Below are 16,567 nucleotides of genomic sequence, written 5' to 3'. Positions count from 1 at the left end.
TTGTTTTATCCTTTAATAGAACAAATATGATAGAATTGATGAGATAACATAGTGCACAATAAAGCACTATTTGACATTTAAAAATGAAGTTTCATGCAATTAAGGTAATTAAAAGACATTTGAAACAAGCAATCTTACGTGAAAGCAGTGTGATCAGAGTGCAGCCAATAACTGAAAAAATATATGTGTGTCACAAAGAACTGACAAGTTATAAAGCTAACAAAACCATGGTAATGTTCGTTATGGCTGATGTCATAGCATGCAACACCATTATAAAGATCAACTGGTACTAAAAGTGAATTCCTGGCTGCTTTTGTTTATTCCCTTTTTGAAGTAGTGTGCCTGGTCATCTGTTTGATACTGTTTCCATTCAGACGATTACAATGGAATATGATTAAAGTAGAGTTCATTTCAATATTTTTGCATGGTGCCCTGAATGTCACAAATGTTCTTGATGAATTGAGGGTATTTTAAGAGACGCTGATGCTGATTTTTATAACATCTGAGATGAAAAATGTTTCTGAATTAATAACCATAAAATGACCAGTTAGTTGACTGGAAACAAAGAATTGGAACGAATGGACCTTTTTCTGATTGGCAGGCAGTGGCGTACTCCGGGGATCTGTGCTAGGACCCCAGCTGTTCACATTGTATATTAATGATCTGGACAGGGGAAGTAAATGCATTATCTCCAAATTTGATAAAAAGTTGGGTGGGAGGATGAGCTATGATTGCAAGGATGATTGTGTGATTTGGACAGGCTGAGTGAGTGGGCATATGCATGACAGATGCAGTATAATGTGGATAAATGTGAGGTTATCCACTTTGGTAGCAAGAATAGATCATAAAACGGTACAGCACAGAAACAGGCCCTTCAGCCCATGATGTTATGTTGAACATGCCAAATTAAACTAATCCCTTCTGGTTCATACCCTTGCCCTTGGTTCATACCGCTCTACCCCTTCTGGTTCATTGCCCTTGGTCCATACCCTTCTATCGCTTTCATATTCATGTTCTTATCTAAAAGCCTTTTAAACACTTCTATCGTACCTGCCTGCATCATCACCCCTGGCAGCGCATTCCAGACACCAGCACTCAGTTTACCCCTTATCTCAAACTATAACACCTCGTTCTGGACTGCCCCACCATCTGGAACATCCTTTCTGAATCTATCCAGTGAGAATTTTATAAGTTTCTTTGAGATACTTCTCGCTTTTCTAAATTCCAATGAATGTAATCCTAACCGACTTTTCCCTCTTCGTATGACAATCCTGCCATCACAGGAATCAGCCTGGTAAACCTTCGCTGCACCCCCTGTACAGTGTGAGCATCCTTTTTAAGATCAAGACACCAAACTGCGCACACTATTCCAGGTGTGACCTCACTAACTCCCTATACAATTGTAGTAAAACATCCCTATTCCTATACTGAAATCCTCCCACTATGAAGGCCAACATACAATTTGCCTTCTTTATTGCCTTCTGTACCTGCTCGCTTACTTTCTGTGACTGATGCATGAGGACACCAAGGACTCACTGAGTATCCACCTCTCTGTTTACAGCCATTCAAGTAATAATCTGCCTTCAATGGTAACCCACAGGAAACTTTGTTCAATTCTGGTCACCACATTACAGGATGGATGTGGAGGCTTTGGAGAGGGTGCAGAAGAGGTTTACCAGAATGCTGCCTAGATTAGAGGGTATGAGCTAAAAGGAGAGGCTAGACAGACTGTTTCCATGTCTGGATGTAGCTGTCACTATGGGGCGTAAATATAAGGTTCGCGGTGGGAGGCATAGGAGGGATGTCTGAGGTAGATTCTTCATCCAGAGAGTGGTTGGGGTGTGGAATGCACTGCCTGCTATGATTGTGGAGTCGGACACTTCAGGTACTTTCAAGTGGTTATCGGATAGGCACATGGAGCACACCAGAATTATAGGGAGTGGGATAGCTTGATCTTGGGGTTAGACAAAGCTCGGCACAACATTGAGGGCCGAAGGGCCTGTACTGTGCTGTAATGTTCTACATTCTACATCTTCAGTAAGTCCTGCATGATTGACTTGTATCTGTGGCTTATTGGGTGTTCTCTGTGTCTTAACTGTTATTGAATTAACCAGTCAGTATATTTCTAGATTGTGATTTTGGCATTGGAGTATAATCGTAGTATCCTACAGTGCAGAAGGAGGCCATTCAGCTCATCAAGGCTGCACCAACCTTAACCCACCCAGGCACTATCCCCAATACCCTAGCTAATCCCCCTGACACCAAGGGGCAATTTAGCATGGCCAATCCACCTAACCAGCACATGTTTGGACTGAGGGAGGAAACCGGATTACCTGGAGGAAACCCACACAGTCACAGGGAGAATGTGCAAACTCCACACAGACAGTGACGCGAGGCCAGAATTGAACCCAGGTCCCTGGTGCTGAGAGGCAACAGTGCTAACCACTAGGCCACTCCGAAGTAATGGTTTAGATGACAGACTCCTATGCTGTATTTTCTATAATGAGACAGAATTTGTCTGAAGTTTTTCAATAATCCAGTAATTTTGATTGTTAGATGTTGTGTATGGTATTAACTTATCCAAGACTTTGTTGCTTCTAGGCTTGATTCTTCCAGTGCAATGCTGGCCAGAGCCCCCATCCTCCACCCTTCAAAAATGTGCCCAAAGCTGTTTGTTTATCCTAATTCAAAATAAATCCTGATCTATGTTGATTCCCAGTTGAACAATGCCTCTATTTTAAAATTCTCATTCTTGTCTTTGCAAACTACCATGGCCTCACCCCATCCTGTCTGTGTAATATCTTTCAGCCTTACAACACCCAAGATATTTGCATTCTGACTTCCTGAGCATCCCCAATTTCAATCTGCCCTCAGTTGGTGGCTATGCCTTCAACTACTGAGGCCCAAAGTTCTAGAATTCCCTTACCAGCTCTTTATCTTTCTTTCCCCCTTTAAGGTGCTCCTTGAAACCTATCCAAACTTTGATCGTCTTTCGTAAGTCTAAGAACATAAGAAATAGGAGCAGGAGTAGGCCATCTAGCCCTTCAAGCCTGCCCCACCGTTCAGTAAGATCATGGCTGATCTGAAGTGGATCAGTTCCACTTTCCAGCTCTCTCCCCATAACCCTTAATCCCCCTGTCTGTCAGAAACCTATCTACCCGTGACTTAAATATATTCAGCGAGGTAGCCTCCTCCACTTCAACGGGCAGAGAATTCCAGAGATTCACCACCCTTTGAGTGAAGAAGTTCCTCCTCAACTCTGATCTAAACTGCTCCCCCTCCCCCACCCCCTTTTCTCGAGGCTGTGCCCTCTAGTCCTGCTATCCTTTCTAAGCGGGAAGAATCTCTCTACCTCTACCCTATCTATCCCCTTCCTTATCTTGTACGTCTCTATAAGATACCCCCTCAGCCTTCTAAACTCCAAGTACAGATCCAGTCTATTCAATCTCTCCTCATAGGCTAGCCCCCTCATCTCCGGTATCAGCCTAGCGAACCTTCTCTGCACTCCCTCCAAAGCCAATATATCTTTCCGCAAATGTGGCGACCAAAACTGCACACACTACTCCAGCTGTGGCCTCACCAGTACCCTGTACAGTTGCAGCAAGACCTCCCCACTTTTATATTCTATCCCCCTCGCTATGAAGGCCAACATTCCATTCACCTTCTTGATCACCTGCTGCACCTGCAGACTGCGTTTTTGCAATTTGTGCACTAGGACCCCCAGGTCCCTCTGCACCATTGCATGCTACAGCTTTTCGCCTTTGAAATAATAATCCCTCACACTATTTTTTTACCAAAGTGCATAACCTCACACTTGCTAACATTATACTCCATCTGCCAGGTCCTTGCCCACTCGCTCAGCCTATCCAGCGCTCTCTGCAGACTTTCCACACCTTCCACGCAATTTGCTTTTCCACTCATTTTTGTGTCATCAGCAAATTTTGTCACCCTACATTCAGCCCCCTCCTCCAGATCATCTCTCTAAATGGCAAACAGTTGAGGCCCCAGCACCGATTCCTGCGGCACTCCACTAGTCACCAACCGCCAACCAGAATAGCATCAGAATAGTCTGATGTGATTCATTGTAAGGCATTCCTCTAAAGTGAAAGTGACTGCCTTTGACATCAGCTCAGCATTTGACTGAGTGTGGCATCCAGAACCCTAGCAAAACTGGATTCCATGCGAATCAGGAAGTGGGATTCTCCACGGAAGGAGTCATACATAGCACAAATAAAGTTGGCTGTGGTTGTTGGAGATCAGTCGTCTCAGTCCCAGACTTCACTACAGAAGTTTCTCAGGTTAATGTCTGAGATCCAACTATCTTCAGCTGCATCAGCAGTCTCCCTCTCAATCATAAAGTCCGGAGTAGGGATGTTTGCATTTCTGTTGATGATTGCATTATGTTCAGCATGCTTCATAACTCCTTTTGCCCTCATGCAGCAAGATCTGGACAACATTCAGACTTGGGCTGGTAAGTGGCAAGTAGCATTTGTGCCATAAGTGCCAGGAAATGACAACCTCCAACAAGAGAAAATCCAACCATCTCCTCTGGATGTTCAATGGTATTACCGTTACTGAATTCCCCACCATCAACACCCTAGGAGTTACCATTGACCGGAAATGACTGGACTAGTCATATAAATACTGTGGCTAGCAGAATAAGTCAGAGGCTGGGAATTCTGCAGAGAGTAGCAAGTCAGGAGTATGAGGGAATAAGCTTTACTTGCTTGAATGAGTGCAACTCCAACAACATTCAAGAAGCTCGAGACCAACCAGGCCAAAGCAGCCCACTTGACTGGCAGCTATCCACCACCTTCAACATCCACACTCCCACCACTGACAAGGTGTCATCAGTATCTACTGCGTATAAATTGCACTGCAGCAACTCATCTAGGCTTCATCCACAGCATGTTGCAAATCCACAGCTTCTGCCACCTAAAAGGACAAGAGCAGCAGATGTATGGGAACACACAAGATCCCCTCCAAATTGTACTGACTTGGAACTATATCACCACTCCTTCTTGCCACTGAGTCAAAATCTTGCCACTTGTTCCCTAACATACCCTCAATACATAGATAATAGCAGTTCAGGAAGGCAGTTCACCACCCCACTATCTCAATGGAAATTAGAGATGGGCAATAAATATTGGCCCAGACAATGATACATCCCATGAAAAAATAATAAAAAATAAGCACCTTAGGCATGTTAAATGCAGTTATTGTTACATTTAAAAGATTCCATTGATTGGATAAACAAGCCTTTGAATGTCAATGTATTTTAAATTCTCACCATCTTCCATGCTTTTATGACATTTTAGAAGTAGTTATCATTTTGTGGCTCCGTTTTAACATAAGAAATAGGAGCAGGAGTAGGCCAACTAGCCCTTCGAGCCTGCCCCGCCATTCAGTAAGATCATGGCTGATCTGTCGTGGCTCAGTTCCACATTTCCGCCCTCTCCCCATAACCCTTAATCCCCTCTCATCAAAAACCCATCAACCCGCGTCTTAAAAATATTTAGCGAGGTAGCCTCCACCACTTCAATGGGCAGATAATTCCAGAGATTCACCACCCTTTGAGTGAAGAAGTTCCTCCTCAACTCTGTTCTAAACCGCCCCCCCTTTATCTTGAGGCTGTGCCCCCTAGTCCTACTATCCTTTCTGAGCGGGAAGAGTCTCTCCACCTCTGTCCTATCTATCCCATTCATCATCTTATACGTCTCAATGAAATCTCCCCTCATTCTTCTAAACTCTAACGAGCACAAGCCTAATTTATTCAGTCTCTCCTCATAGCTCAACCCCCTCAGCTCCGGTATCAGCCTAGTAAACCTCCTCTGCACTCCCTCCAAGGCCAAAATATCCTTGCGTAAGTGCGGCGACCAAAACTGCACACACTACTCCAGCTGCAGCCTCACCAATGCCCTATACAGCTGCAGCAAGACCTCCCCACTTGTAACCGAACTCCATGACGAATACTTACCATCAACCACCACCCTCTGTCTCCTATCTGCTAGCCAATTCCTGATCCAATTAACTAAATCACCCTCAATCCCATACATCTGCAATTTCTGCAGAAGCCTTCCATGGTGAACCTTATCAAACGCCTTACTAAAGTCCATATATACCATGTCAACTGCCCTACCCCCATCCACCTCTTTGGTCACTTTCTCAAAAAACTCAATAAGGTTAGTAAGGCACGACCTACCCTCCACAAAACCATGCTGACTATCTCCAATCAATTCATTACTCTCTAAATAACTATAAATCCTATCCCTAATAATTTTTTCTAAAACCTGCCCACAACAGAAGTCAGACTCACCGGTCTATAATTCCCGGGGAAGTCTCTGTTCCCCTTCTTAAACAATGGGACAACATTCGCTATCCTCCAGTCTTCTGGCACTATACCTGTGACCAACGACGACCTGAAGATCAGAGCCAGAGGCTCCGCAATCGCCTCTCTTGCCTCCCAGAGAATCCTAGGGTAAATCCCGTCCGGCCCAGGGGACTTATCTATTTTCAAATCCTCAGGAATATCTAGCACATCCTCCTTATCAACTGCAATACTATCCAGTTTACAACCCTGTAACCCAGTGTTCTCCACAGCTACATTTATGTCTCCCTGCGTGAATACCGAAGAGAAATATTGGTTCAATGCCTCTCCAATCTCTTCCGGTTCCACACATAACTTCCCACTGCTGTCTCTAACTGGCCCTAATCTTGCCCTAACCAATCTTCTGTTCTTAACATATCTATAGAAAGCCTTAGGATTCTCCTTAATCCTATCAGCCAAAGTCTTCTCATGTCCTCTTTTAGCCCTTCTTAACTCACTCTTTAACTCCCTCCTAGCCAATCTAAAGCTTTCCAGTGCACTACCTGAGCCCTCAAGTCTCATCCTGACATAAGCCTCCTTTTTCCTTTTAACCAGCGAATCAACTTTTTTAGTGCACCACGGTTCCCTAGCTCGACCATTTCCTCCTTGCCTGACAGGGACATACATATCAAGGACTCGCAGTAGCTGCTCCTTGAAAAAACTCCACATTTTGGATGTTCCCAGACCCTGTAGTCTCCTAGTCCAACCTATGCTTCCTAATTCTCTGCTAATAGCCTCATAGTTACCCTTCTCCCAGCTAAAACTATTGACCCGAGGTTCATGCCTATCCCTTTCCATCACTAAGGTGAACGTAACCGAATTGTAGTCACTATCACCAAAATGCACACCAACTTCCAAGTCTAACACCTGGTCTGGCTCATTTCCCAGCACCAAATCCAATATAGCCTCACCTCTAGTTGGCCTATCTACATACTGAGTCAAAAAACCCTCCTGTACGCTTTGTGCAAAAACTGACCCCTGTAATGAGCTAGAGCTATAGCTATTCCAATCAATATTAGTAAAGTTAAAGTCCCCCATAACAATTACCCTATTACTTACACTCCTATCCAGGATCATCTCCGCAATCCTTTCCTCAACCTCTCTAGAACTTTTAGGAGGTCTATAAAAGACTCCCAACAGGGTGACCTCTCCTCTCCTATTTCTAATCTCAGCCCATACTACCTCAACAGACAAGTCCTCATCAAACTTCCTCTCTGACACTGTGATACAATCCTTGACTAATAAAGCTACCCCTCCCCCCCTTCTACCTCCTTCTCTACTCCGACTGAAGCATTTGAACCCCGGAACCTGCAACAACCATTCCTGTCCCTGCTGTATCCATGTCTCTGAAATGGCCACAACATCAAAGTTCCAGGTACTGATCCACGCTGCAAGTTCATCACTTTATTGCGAATACTCCTCGCATTGAAGTATACGCATTTCAAACCCTGCTCTGCTCCACCCCCATGATGCCGTACATTGCAGTCCCCATCTATGCCCCCCTCACTTTCATCCCTGCTACTCAGGATCCCACCATATCCCACCATATCAGCATATTAAATAATAATATTGAAGTAAAAAGCGATCCAGGCGACCAGCAATAAAACTGACTCTTAATTGCCTCCTAAAACGGCCTTGCAAGTCGCTCAGTTGTATAAGGGTACTACAGAAATAAAGGATTACGTGTATCTACAACATATGGACTGCATGTAATCAAGAAGGAGCTCACCACCACCGTCTCAAGGATATTTAGAGATAGGCAATACATGTTGACCATAGCAAGATACTTGCATCTCTGGATTGAATTTTAAACACAGTAAAAAGTCTGACAACACCAGGTTTTAGTCCAACCTATTTATTTGATAATAGACTCACAAGCTTTCGGGGTTAGCCCCTTTGTCAGGTGAAGGCTAACCCCGAAAGCTTGTGAGTCTATTATCAAATAAATAGGTTGGACTAAAACCTGGTGTTGTCAGACTTTTTACTGTGTTTACGCCAGTCCAACGCCGGCATACCCACATCTTGAATTTTAAAGAAACACACACCAGCTCATTTCATTTTATTAAATGGCATCTGCTGATTTTTTTTTTCTAAATCTATGTGCTTAAAGCTATAATGATCAATACATCAAATGTTCACTTATTTCACTTATATGGATAGAGACAACTGAATTAGCATTTTCAATTTATTTAAGAACATAAGAATTAGGAGCAGGAATTGGCCATTTAGCCTGCTCTGCCATTTGATGAAATCATGGCTGATTTAATGGCAACTTTAATTCCTGTCCCTCATTCCCTTGTAGATCAAGAATCTCATCCAGTCCTTGTACCAAATCAACTTTTATGTACTCGCAGCCTGTCCGATACTTTTTAGAAATAGTTACGTTTAGAAAGAAATGTCAGTTTGCATGCCTAAGTAGTAAGGTATCACTTCAGAAAAATTAGAAATGAAAGTCTAGACCCTCACCAAGCTTGATGACAGATGTTTCGTACTCGAAATTAGTTTTGTCATTCTTGGAACAGATGAGACTTTTATCCCATCTGTGTCATCTAATGATTTAAAATTGATTTTCAGGAATGAAAGTATCCAATCGAGTGCTTAATTTGAACTGTGCAGAATTAATGTGGTTTCGATAATTTGTATTGAGATCTTTCCAACCTTTTTGTCTGGTGTAACATAGTTCAAGCATCTAGAAGTATTTTCTTTTACGCACACTGATACATTTTGTCACTTTGTTTCCACTTGTGTGTAGGAATGCTTCATTCTGGTTTTTTAAATCTTTTATTCAGGTGTAATTGATGGTTACACAGAAGAGAAAGCTAGCTTGGAAAGACAGATTCAGGAAAAAACTGAGATCCAGCATCAAATTGCACAGGAACTTCAGCATACAAGTAGTCGCCTGCATGAGCTAGAAGAGGAGCGACAACAGCTTCAGCAAGAGAGGGAATTAATCACAAGGCAACAGGTTGCAATGAAAGAAAATGCTGGAATTGTGGAGCTCCGTACGTATTGTCTAATTTAAGTGACTTGGATTGCTTTCAAATATTCTAAATTTGGGGCAGAAACACTGGATTCACATTATCACAGTGAGAGGAAGCAATTATTTCCAGTTTTGTTTTTTGTTCACACTTTTTGTAAACTGCCACAATAAGCTGAAGTTGCCAGTGGGAGTAATTGTGCAAGCCGTTTCTGTTCCTATATTTTGAACTTGAGTGCAGTTGGCCTATCACAGTATTGTTATGCAGAAGGATGCCATACAGCCCACAGTATGTGCACCAGCCCTCTAAATGAGCATTGTGATTTAGTGCGGTTATTCTGCCGTTTCCCTATACTCCCAAACATTGTTTCTATTCAAGTAATCATTTAAAGCTCTCTTGAATGCCTTGATTGAACCTGCTACCACATCATTTCAGGCAATGTATTCTATACTTGAACCATTTGCTGTGTGCAAAATCTTTTTCTCACATCAAGTTTGCTTCTTTTGCAAATCACTTTAAATTTGTGCCTTCTTGTTCCCATTTACGGGCACAAACAGTTTCTTCCTGTCTACTCTGTCCAGCCCCTCGTGATTTTGAGCATCACTATCAAATTTCCTCTTAACCACTTTCTCTCCAAGGAGAACAGTGCCAATGTCTCAATTGTGTAAGATATTGGTGAGACCATACTTGGAGTATTGTGTTCAGTTTTGATCACTTTTTTGAGAAAGGATGTGGTGGCACTGGAGATGGTTCAATAGAGGTTCACTAGATTGATTCCAGGTTTGAAGGGGCTGTTGTATGAAGAGCGATTGAGTAGTTTGGGCTTGTAACTTGCTGCAGTATGAAGAATTAGGGGAGATTTGATTGAGGTATATAAAATATTCAACAGAGTTGATAAAGTAAATGTTAACCAAATGTTCCCCCTTTTGGAACAGGATAAGAGGTCATAGTTGTAGCGCAAGAGGGGGAAGGTTCAAGACAGAGATAAGGAGAAGCTACTTCTCACAGAGAATCTATGGAACTCTCTGCCCCCGAGTGCAGTGGATGCAGAATCAATCATTGGATTCAAGAAAGCGGGGAATGAATATTTAATCTAAAGTGGGATAAAGGACTATAGGGAGAAGAAAGGGAAGTGGAGTTAGGATGGAACGGAGATCAACCATGATCATATAGAGTGGCAGAACGGGCTCGAAGAGCTGCATTGCCTATGTTCACTCCGAATTCCTATATTCCTATGTCTCTAGTCTATCCTTATAACCAAAGTTTCTGATTGGTAAACCTCTTCTGCACTTGCTCCAATTTCTCCAGAAAGTAGAAGTCTTCTGTTATTTGCCAATGAATTTTTATCTTTTGCCACTTTTGTGTGCCAATCCTTGAAGCATAATATATGAGATACCTGGCTCACCCTGACTGCACATGCTTGAAGATCTGTCTTGTGATATAAAAAAACATATTAACATTTGGGATAAGTCTGTTGAATTGAGTTGAGGTTTTGACTGCTTGTGTCCAGTCCTTGGTATCATGTTAAAATAATATTGGAACGTCATTCAGTGAAAAGTTTTGACTTTCCTCTGGACATTGAACGCATTTCAGTAATGATGGTTTTACATGATTACCTATTCATGTTCTATTCAAAGACTCCACTTTGCTTGGTTCCCAAATTTACTTTTGGGGAGCTGAGATTCCCACAAGACTAGGAAAGTCCAAACTGAAGTTTTCACATGACTGGGATATTCATAGAATCATAGAAACCCCACAGTACAGAAAGAGGCCATTCGGCCCATCAAGTCTGCACCGACCACAATCCCACTCAGACCCTACCCCCATATCCCTATATATTTACCCACTAATCCCTCTAACCTACGCATCTCAGGACACTAAGGGCAATTTTTTTAGCATGGCCAATCAACCTAACCCGCACATCTTTGGACTGTGGGAGGAAACCAGAGCGCCTGGAGGAAACCCACGCAGCCACAAGGAGAACGTACAAACTCCACACAGACAGTGACCCAAACCGGGAATCTAACCACTGTGCTACCGTGCCATGCTCATGCATTGGAATGAGTTTCTGTAAGCACAGTTGTTGAGCTTATGATTCCCAAAATCCATATAAAGTATATCGCTTCCAAAGATCTAGTTGCTTAGCAGATCTTAATTGTTTATTTTAAGTAATACAGAAAAAATAGACCACTCTTCTTTTATTAAACAAGGGATTTGTGGGGGTAACTATGTTTCCTTTCACTATGTTAAATCATCTGTTAATTTTTTTTAGTGATCTGTATACTGATCCTAGGCATTTGAATGGTCACACTAGATACTAACCAGAGTTCTTCAAAAAAGATGTGAATATTAATATTTTCTATTAAAAAAACTTGCTTATGACATCTGTATATTGCATATATATGCATATTTTAACACCAATAAATCTTGTTAGGAGAGTGATGTTGAGAGAACTTATTAGGTAGAATGTCTATTGTTTAACAATCATGTTGGATCAAAAAAAAGCTAAAGGTTAAAATTGATATAAAAGGAGTAGAAGCAGACGAAAGTCATGTCAAAACTGTATGGTATTTTGGTCTGGTTGCACTATGCACTGTTTCGTTTTAGTCCCTGAAGGGGAAGAAGTAGGCTTGTCCCACTGTCGGAGAAAATCATAAGAAATAGGAGGCTCCCATCCCCCGACCGTCGTCTTAACTCACTTGTAGATCGTAGAATCCCTGTAGTACAGAAGAGGCCATTCAGCCCATTGAATCTGCACTGACCGTCCAAAACTGCATCTTAACCAGGCCCTCCCCAACCCTATCCTGTGAGCCCACATATTTGCTATGGCTAAATTGACACAACTTGGGACACTAAGGAGCAATTTAGCATGGCCAATACACATGACCTGTGCATCTTTGGACTGAGAGGAAACCATAACACCTAAAGGAAACCTATGCAGACACTAGGTGAATGTGCAAACTCCACACAGATGATCACCCAATGCCGGAATTGAACTTGGTTCCCTAGAGCTGCGAGGCAGAAGTGACTGTGCCACCCTAATATTTTTGCTAATTTAGCTTTGAAACATACTCAATTACCCAACTTACACTGCTCTCTGGGACATGCAAATTAAGTTCCATGGACTAATGACTTTGAGAGAAGAAATTCCTCCTCTTTAGAAAGGAGGCCTCTTTTTAAAAAGTGAACCCACAAGCGGGAAAGTTGACCCAACATCAACCCCGTCAGACAATCTCAGGACCTTGCGTTACTTCTCACTCTTCTGAGCATTGAGTATTGGCCTAACCTGCTCAACTTTTCCTCATAAGACAATTATTTCATTTGAGGAATCAGTCCAGTGAACCTTATTTGAATCTTTTGTGTTCTGAATTGAATTTTTAGGGAAGATTGGAGAAGCTTGAGTCCTTCAGCCTCGAAAGAAGATGACAAAATTAAGATAAACACTTGCTGTTATAGAGAAGATTTTGGGTGTTGCGTATGCATGGGAGGAATTCTGTAGTTTCCTCTTGACAAATTAACTAAAATAGGCTGTTTGGCCTTCCTCACCTGTATATATCTGGTGATCATGAGATAAAAGTGAACTACGCATAAAAGGATATATTAACAATAATTTGCATATATTTGTTTTAGCTTTGAATAGGAAAATAAAACTCTTATATTTAAGTTTTCATGAAAGTCATGAAACACTTTAAGTTGGGTTAAATGGTCAGCACAGTGTTAGTGCTGGCTGCTGCCACTGAATCAATCAATACATCTAAATACCATGGTCCTCTTAGCAAAAATTTTGGTTGGCTGTGTTTGAGAATTTTCTTCTGGTGTTCACTGCAGCGAGACCCAGCAGTGCTGTTTAGCATGGATAAAAATTGCAAGTAGTTGTGAATGTAGCTTCCAGTCACTGCACCATGAAAATTGGTGCCTCCATTAAAATATGATTTATTTGGCATGACTCATTTTGTAATATTAAAAATATGAACATAACTAAAAGTGCAAAAATTTTGATGAGAATTATTTTCATTTATATTTTGAGGTCAGATTTATTTTAAAATATGATATGAGTTGGCGCATTTAAGTTATGACAAATCATGCTAGAAAGTTATAGATTTCTATATGAAACAGATGAATCAGATTTTAAAAAGATTAATGTTGACCTTTTAACAAGATTTATCTGATATTTGTTTAAAAGAGGAAAAAGTGAAATAAATCTTGTTTAATATTAAAACAATGAAAATGAATGATAAATCTTAAAACATTTTTTAAAAAATCAGGTTAATATTTCAATCCATTTTAAATGAAAAGACCCTTTCTGCTGTTGGTCTCCTCAGTATGTATTAACCAGTTGAGAGGAGATCCCTTAAACCTAGAAATACCAGATCCAAAAGTTTTGAGCATTAATAATTTGTAATTAGTGGGCACCCCAGTTTTCAGTGCTGTGCATGTCACCATTATTGGGCACCACAAAATCTTTCATGAGTTTCAATCAGAAGTAAAACTTGAGAAATTAATATTGAAAGCCAATATGACTTTGAATGTATTGTGGGGGTAAAATTCTGTATGAACAATTACATAGTTTGCTTTATTCGTGTGAAGGGAGGCATGGTGCCACAGTAAGTAGCACTACTACCTCACAGCTCCAGGGACCTGGATTCGATTTCCGGCTTGGATCACTATCTGTGGAGTTTGCACATTCTCCCGGTGCTTCAGTTTCCTTCCACAGTCCAAAGATGTGTGGGTTAAGTGCATTGGACATGCTAAATTGCCCCTTAGTGCCCCAGGATGTGTAGGTTAGATAAATTACTGAGGGAAATATGTGGAATTGCGGGAATAGAGTCTGAGTGGGATTGTTGTTGGTGCAGACTCAATGGGCTGAATGGCTGCCTCCTACACTGTAGGGTTTCTAATTTACATTGTGGATTTATTATAATTGGTGGTATAGAGGTATTTGCTGTGTATAAATGCATTTACTGTTTAAGCAGTCTCTTCAGTTCAAGAAAGTACATTAACTTGAGGCAAAATTTACTGTTTCTTTTAAATAAAGATCAAGTTCTTCTTTCAATATCCATATTTTTACATTGCATGTATAACTATATAACTGTATACTAATCATTTTACAAAATTCTTTGCTATACTTTCTTCTGTAAATGCACCGTTTTCTAAGTTGAAAGCTTTATAGACGGCATCTGAATTACTGTGCTTTTTTGTTCTCCTAGGCCTAGTTGAAGCTGCAGATGCAGCACCAGAAGCAGGTGTGTTTGTATATTGCATGGCCAAACTGCAATCAGATACTGTACATTTGGAAAATTGAGTTGTACTGATTTCAATTCTTTTGAGCTGGATGTTTGCTTTTCTGGCTGTCTAATTCTTAACCTAACTTTTAAACCAATTAATACATCATTATTATAATTTTAGATTTGCTGAAGTATATCCTTAAATTAAAATAAGCATGATACCCTGTTGTTTAATTGATGCAAGAGAAAAGTAAATCATCTTTTTAAAAAAAAAGCAATCACAACATTTAGTAAAGGTAAACTATATCTTCTAACATTTCTGAGATTAAATACAGCATTTTAAAAATAGAATCCATATAGTGCTCTCATCAGCAATTTCATGTTGGGAAAACAAGTCTTCTAGCAGTCAAATGGAAAGGGATTTTTCTGTTAAATTTATAATTCAGCAACATTTTGAAGCATAACACCTATAGAAATCATAGAAACACTACAGCACAGAAAGAGGCCATTCGGCCCATCGAGTCTGCACCGACCACAATCCCACTCAGACCCTACCCCCATATCCCTACATATTTTACCCACTAATCCCTCTAACCTACACATCTCAGGACACTAAGGGGCAATTTTAGCATGGCCGATCAACCTAATCCGCACATCTCTGGACTGTGGGAGGAAACCGGAGCACCCGGAGGAAACCCACACAGACACGAGAAAAATGTGCAAATTCCACACGGACAGTGACCCAAGCCGGGAATCGAACCCAGGTCTCTGGAGCTGTGAAGCAGCAGTGCTAACCACTGCTACTGTGCCACCTACCTGAAACATTACAGTTGTAGAAAGTGGGGAGAAATTAATGGCACAATGCCAGTCTTTATTTTTAAGATTCATAAAATGTTTAGGGCAAAAACCTATTGAAGGTAATTCAGTTTAACCCCCAATAAGATTTTTTTAAAAAGATGATGGTTGCTGTTAGGTTCAAAATACCTGTGGAGCATAACTAACATGAATTCTGTCTTTACAAATTTTCTGCACTCTTCTAACAACTTGATTATATAAAGTGCTTCTCATGGTTGTGGTTCTTCATTTTTGATGCAGAGGTAGGTGATGGGGAAGCTTTGGCAAGTCTTTTGGAGACGCCTTGCAGAACAAGCATCTTGGGTTTGGTTTATCTTTCTGTTATGAACACGGCAATTGATTGGTTTTTTTATGTACAGAATTACTGGAGGAGACGGAAAAACTCATGAAGGAAAAGCAGGAAGTGCAACGGCAGGCAGAGAAAGAACAAAATGACCTCACAAAACAGGTGAAAATGTTAGAAAGTGAATTAGAGGAGCAGGTGAGCACCGTGATAGAGATGGAACAGGAAAAAAATGCTGAGATTCTGGACTTACAACAGCAGATTGTGGCCCTGGAAAAACAACTGGAGAAAAACAGAAAATTTTTGGATGTATGTATACTGTTGATTTTTGTGCTTAGAATTTCATAGCTTTTTACAGTAACATTTACGTAAGATAATACATAAAATACCTACATGGGCATTGTGCTCAGAGATGCTGAATTCTATAGAATCGTATGCTAGCAAGAGTCTGTGTTTAAGAGGAGAAAACTGGTGAATAGGGGTAAAACTGCATCAACTGAACTCTAGCCTCAGGCCAGAATGTGTCATCTACTTTGGCCAGTCTGTAAGCTTAGCTTTTATAGTTACAGTTTTAAAGACTTTTAAAAACGGTTCGTATCTCAAGAAAAGCAAATTTCTTGAGTATATTCAAGATGGATGTGCTGTTAAACTAATAAGAGAACAAAGCAGTTTGTATATAGTAATCAATATTATTCCTGAGTTAGCTAACAATCTGACTGCAAAAGAACTTCTAAAAGTGACCATAACATGATTGAATCTAATACTATATTTGAGAGTGCAAAAGTGAGTCACGAACTGGGTTTTAAATTCGTGAGGTACGCTTTGGAGCAATGAGGCTAAAATTAACCACAGTAGGCTG

General features: G+C 41.0%; 1 protein-coding gene across 7 annotated transcripts in view; it reads left to right on the top strand.

The window, feature by feature from the left end:
- akap9 (A kinase (PRKA) anchor protein 9) overlaps nt 1–16,567 on the top strand; it is a 211,579-nt gene that overhangs the window by 115,478 nt on the left and 79,534 nt on the right. For 6 of the 7 annotated variants that reach the window (XM_080210240.1, XM_080210222.1, XM_080210249.1 and 3 more), the window contains 3 exons: nt 9,157–9,369; nt 14,553–14,588; nt 15,785–16,017. In XM_080210240.1, coding sequence (XP_080066366.1) covers nt 9,157–9,369; nt 14,553–14,588; nt 15,785–16,017 — 482 coding nt within the window. The remainder of the gene's footprint in view (nt 1–9,156; nt 9,370–14,552; nt 14,589–15,784; nt 16,018–16,567) is intronic. The other variant, XM_080210231.1, reaches the window with a different exon arrangement.

Source organism: Carcharhinus amblyrhynchos, chromosome 2 (assembly GCF_965287045.1).
Source record: "Carcharhinus amblyrhynchos chromosome 2, sCarAmb.v2.hapA, whole genome shotgun sequence".
Taxonomy (NCBI): Eukaryota; Metazoa; Chordata; class Chondrichthyes; order Carcharhiniformes; family Carcharhinidae; genus Carcharhinus; species Carcharhinus amblyrhynchos.
Note: the sequence above shows the minus strand (reverse complement) of the source record. Positions and strands in the feature narration are given on the sequence as shown.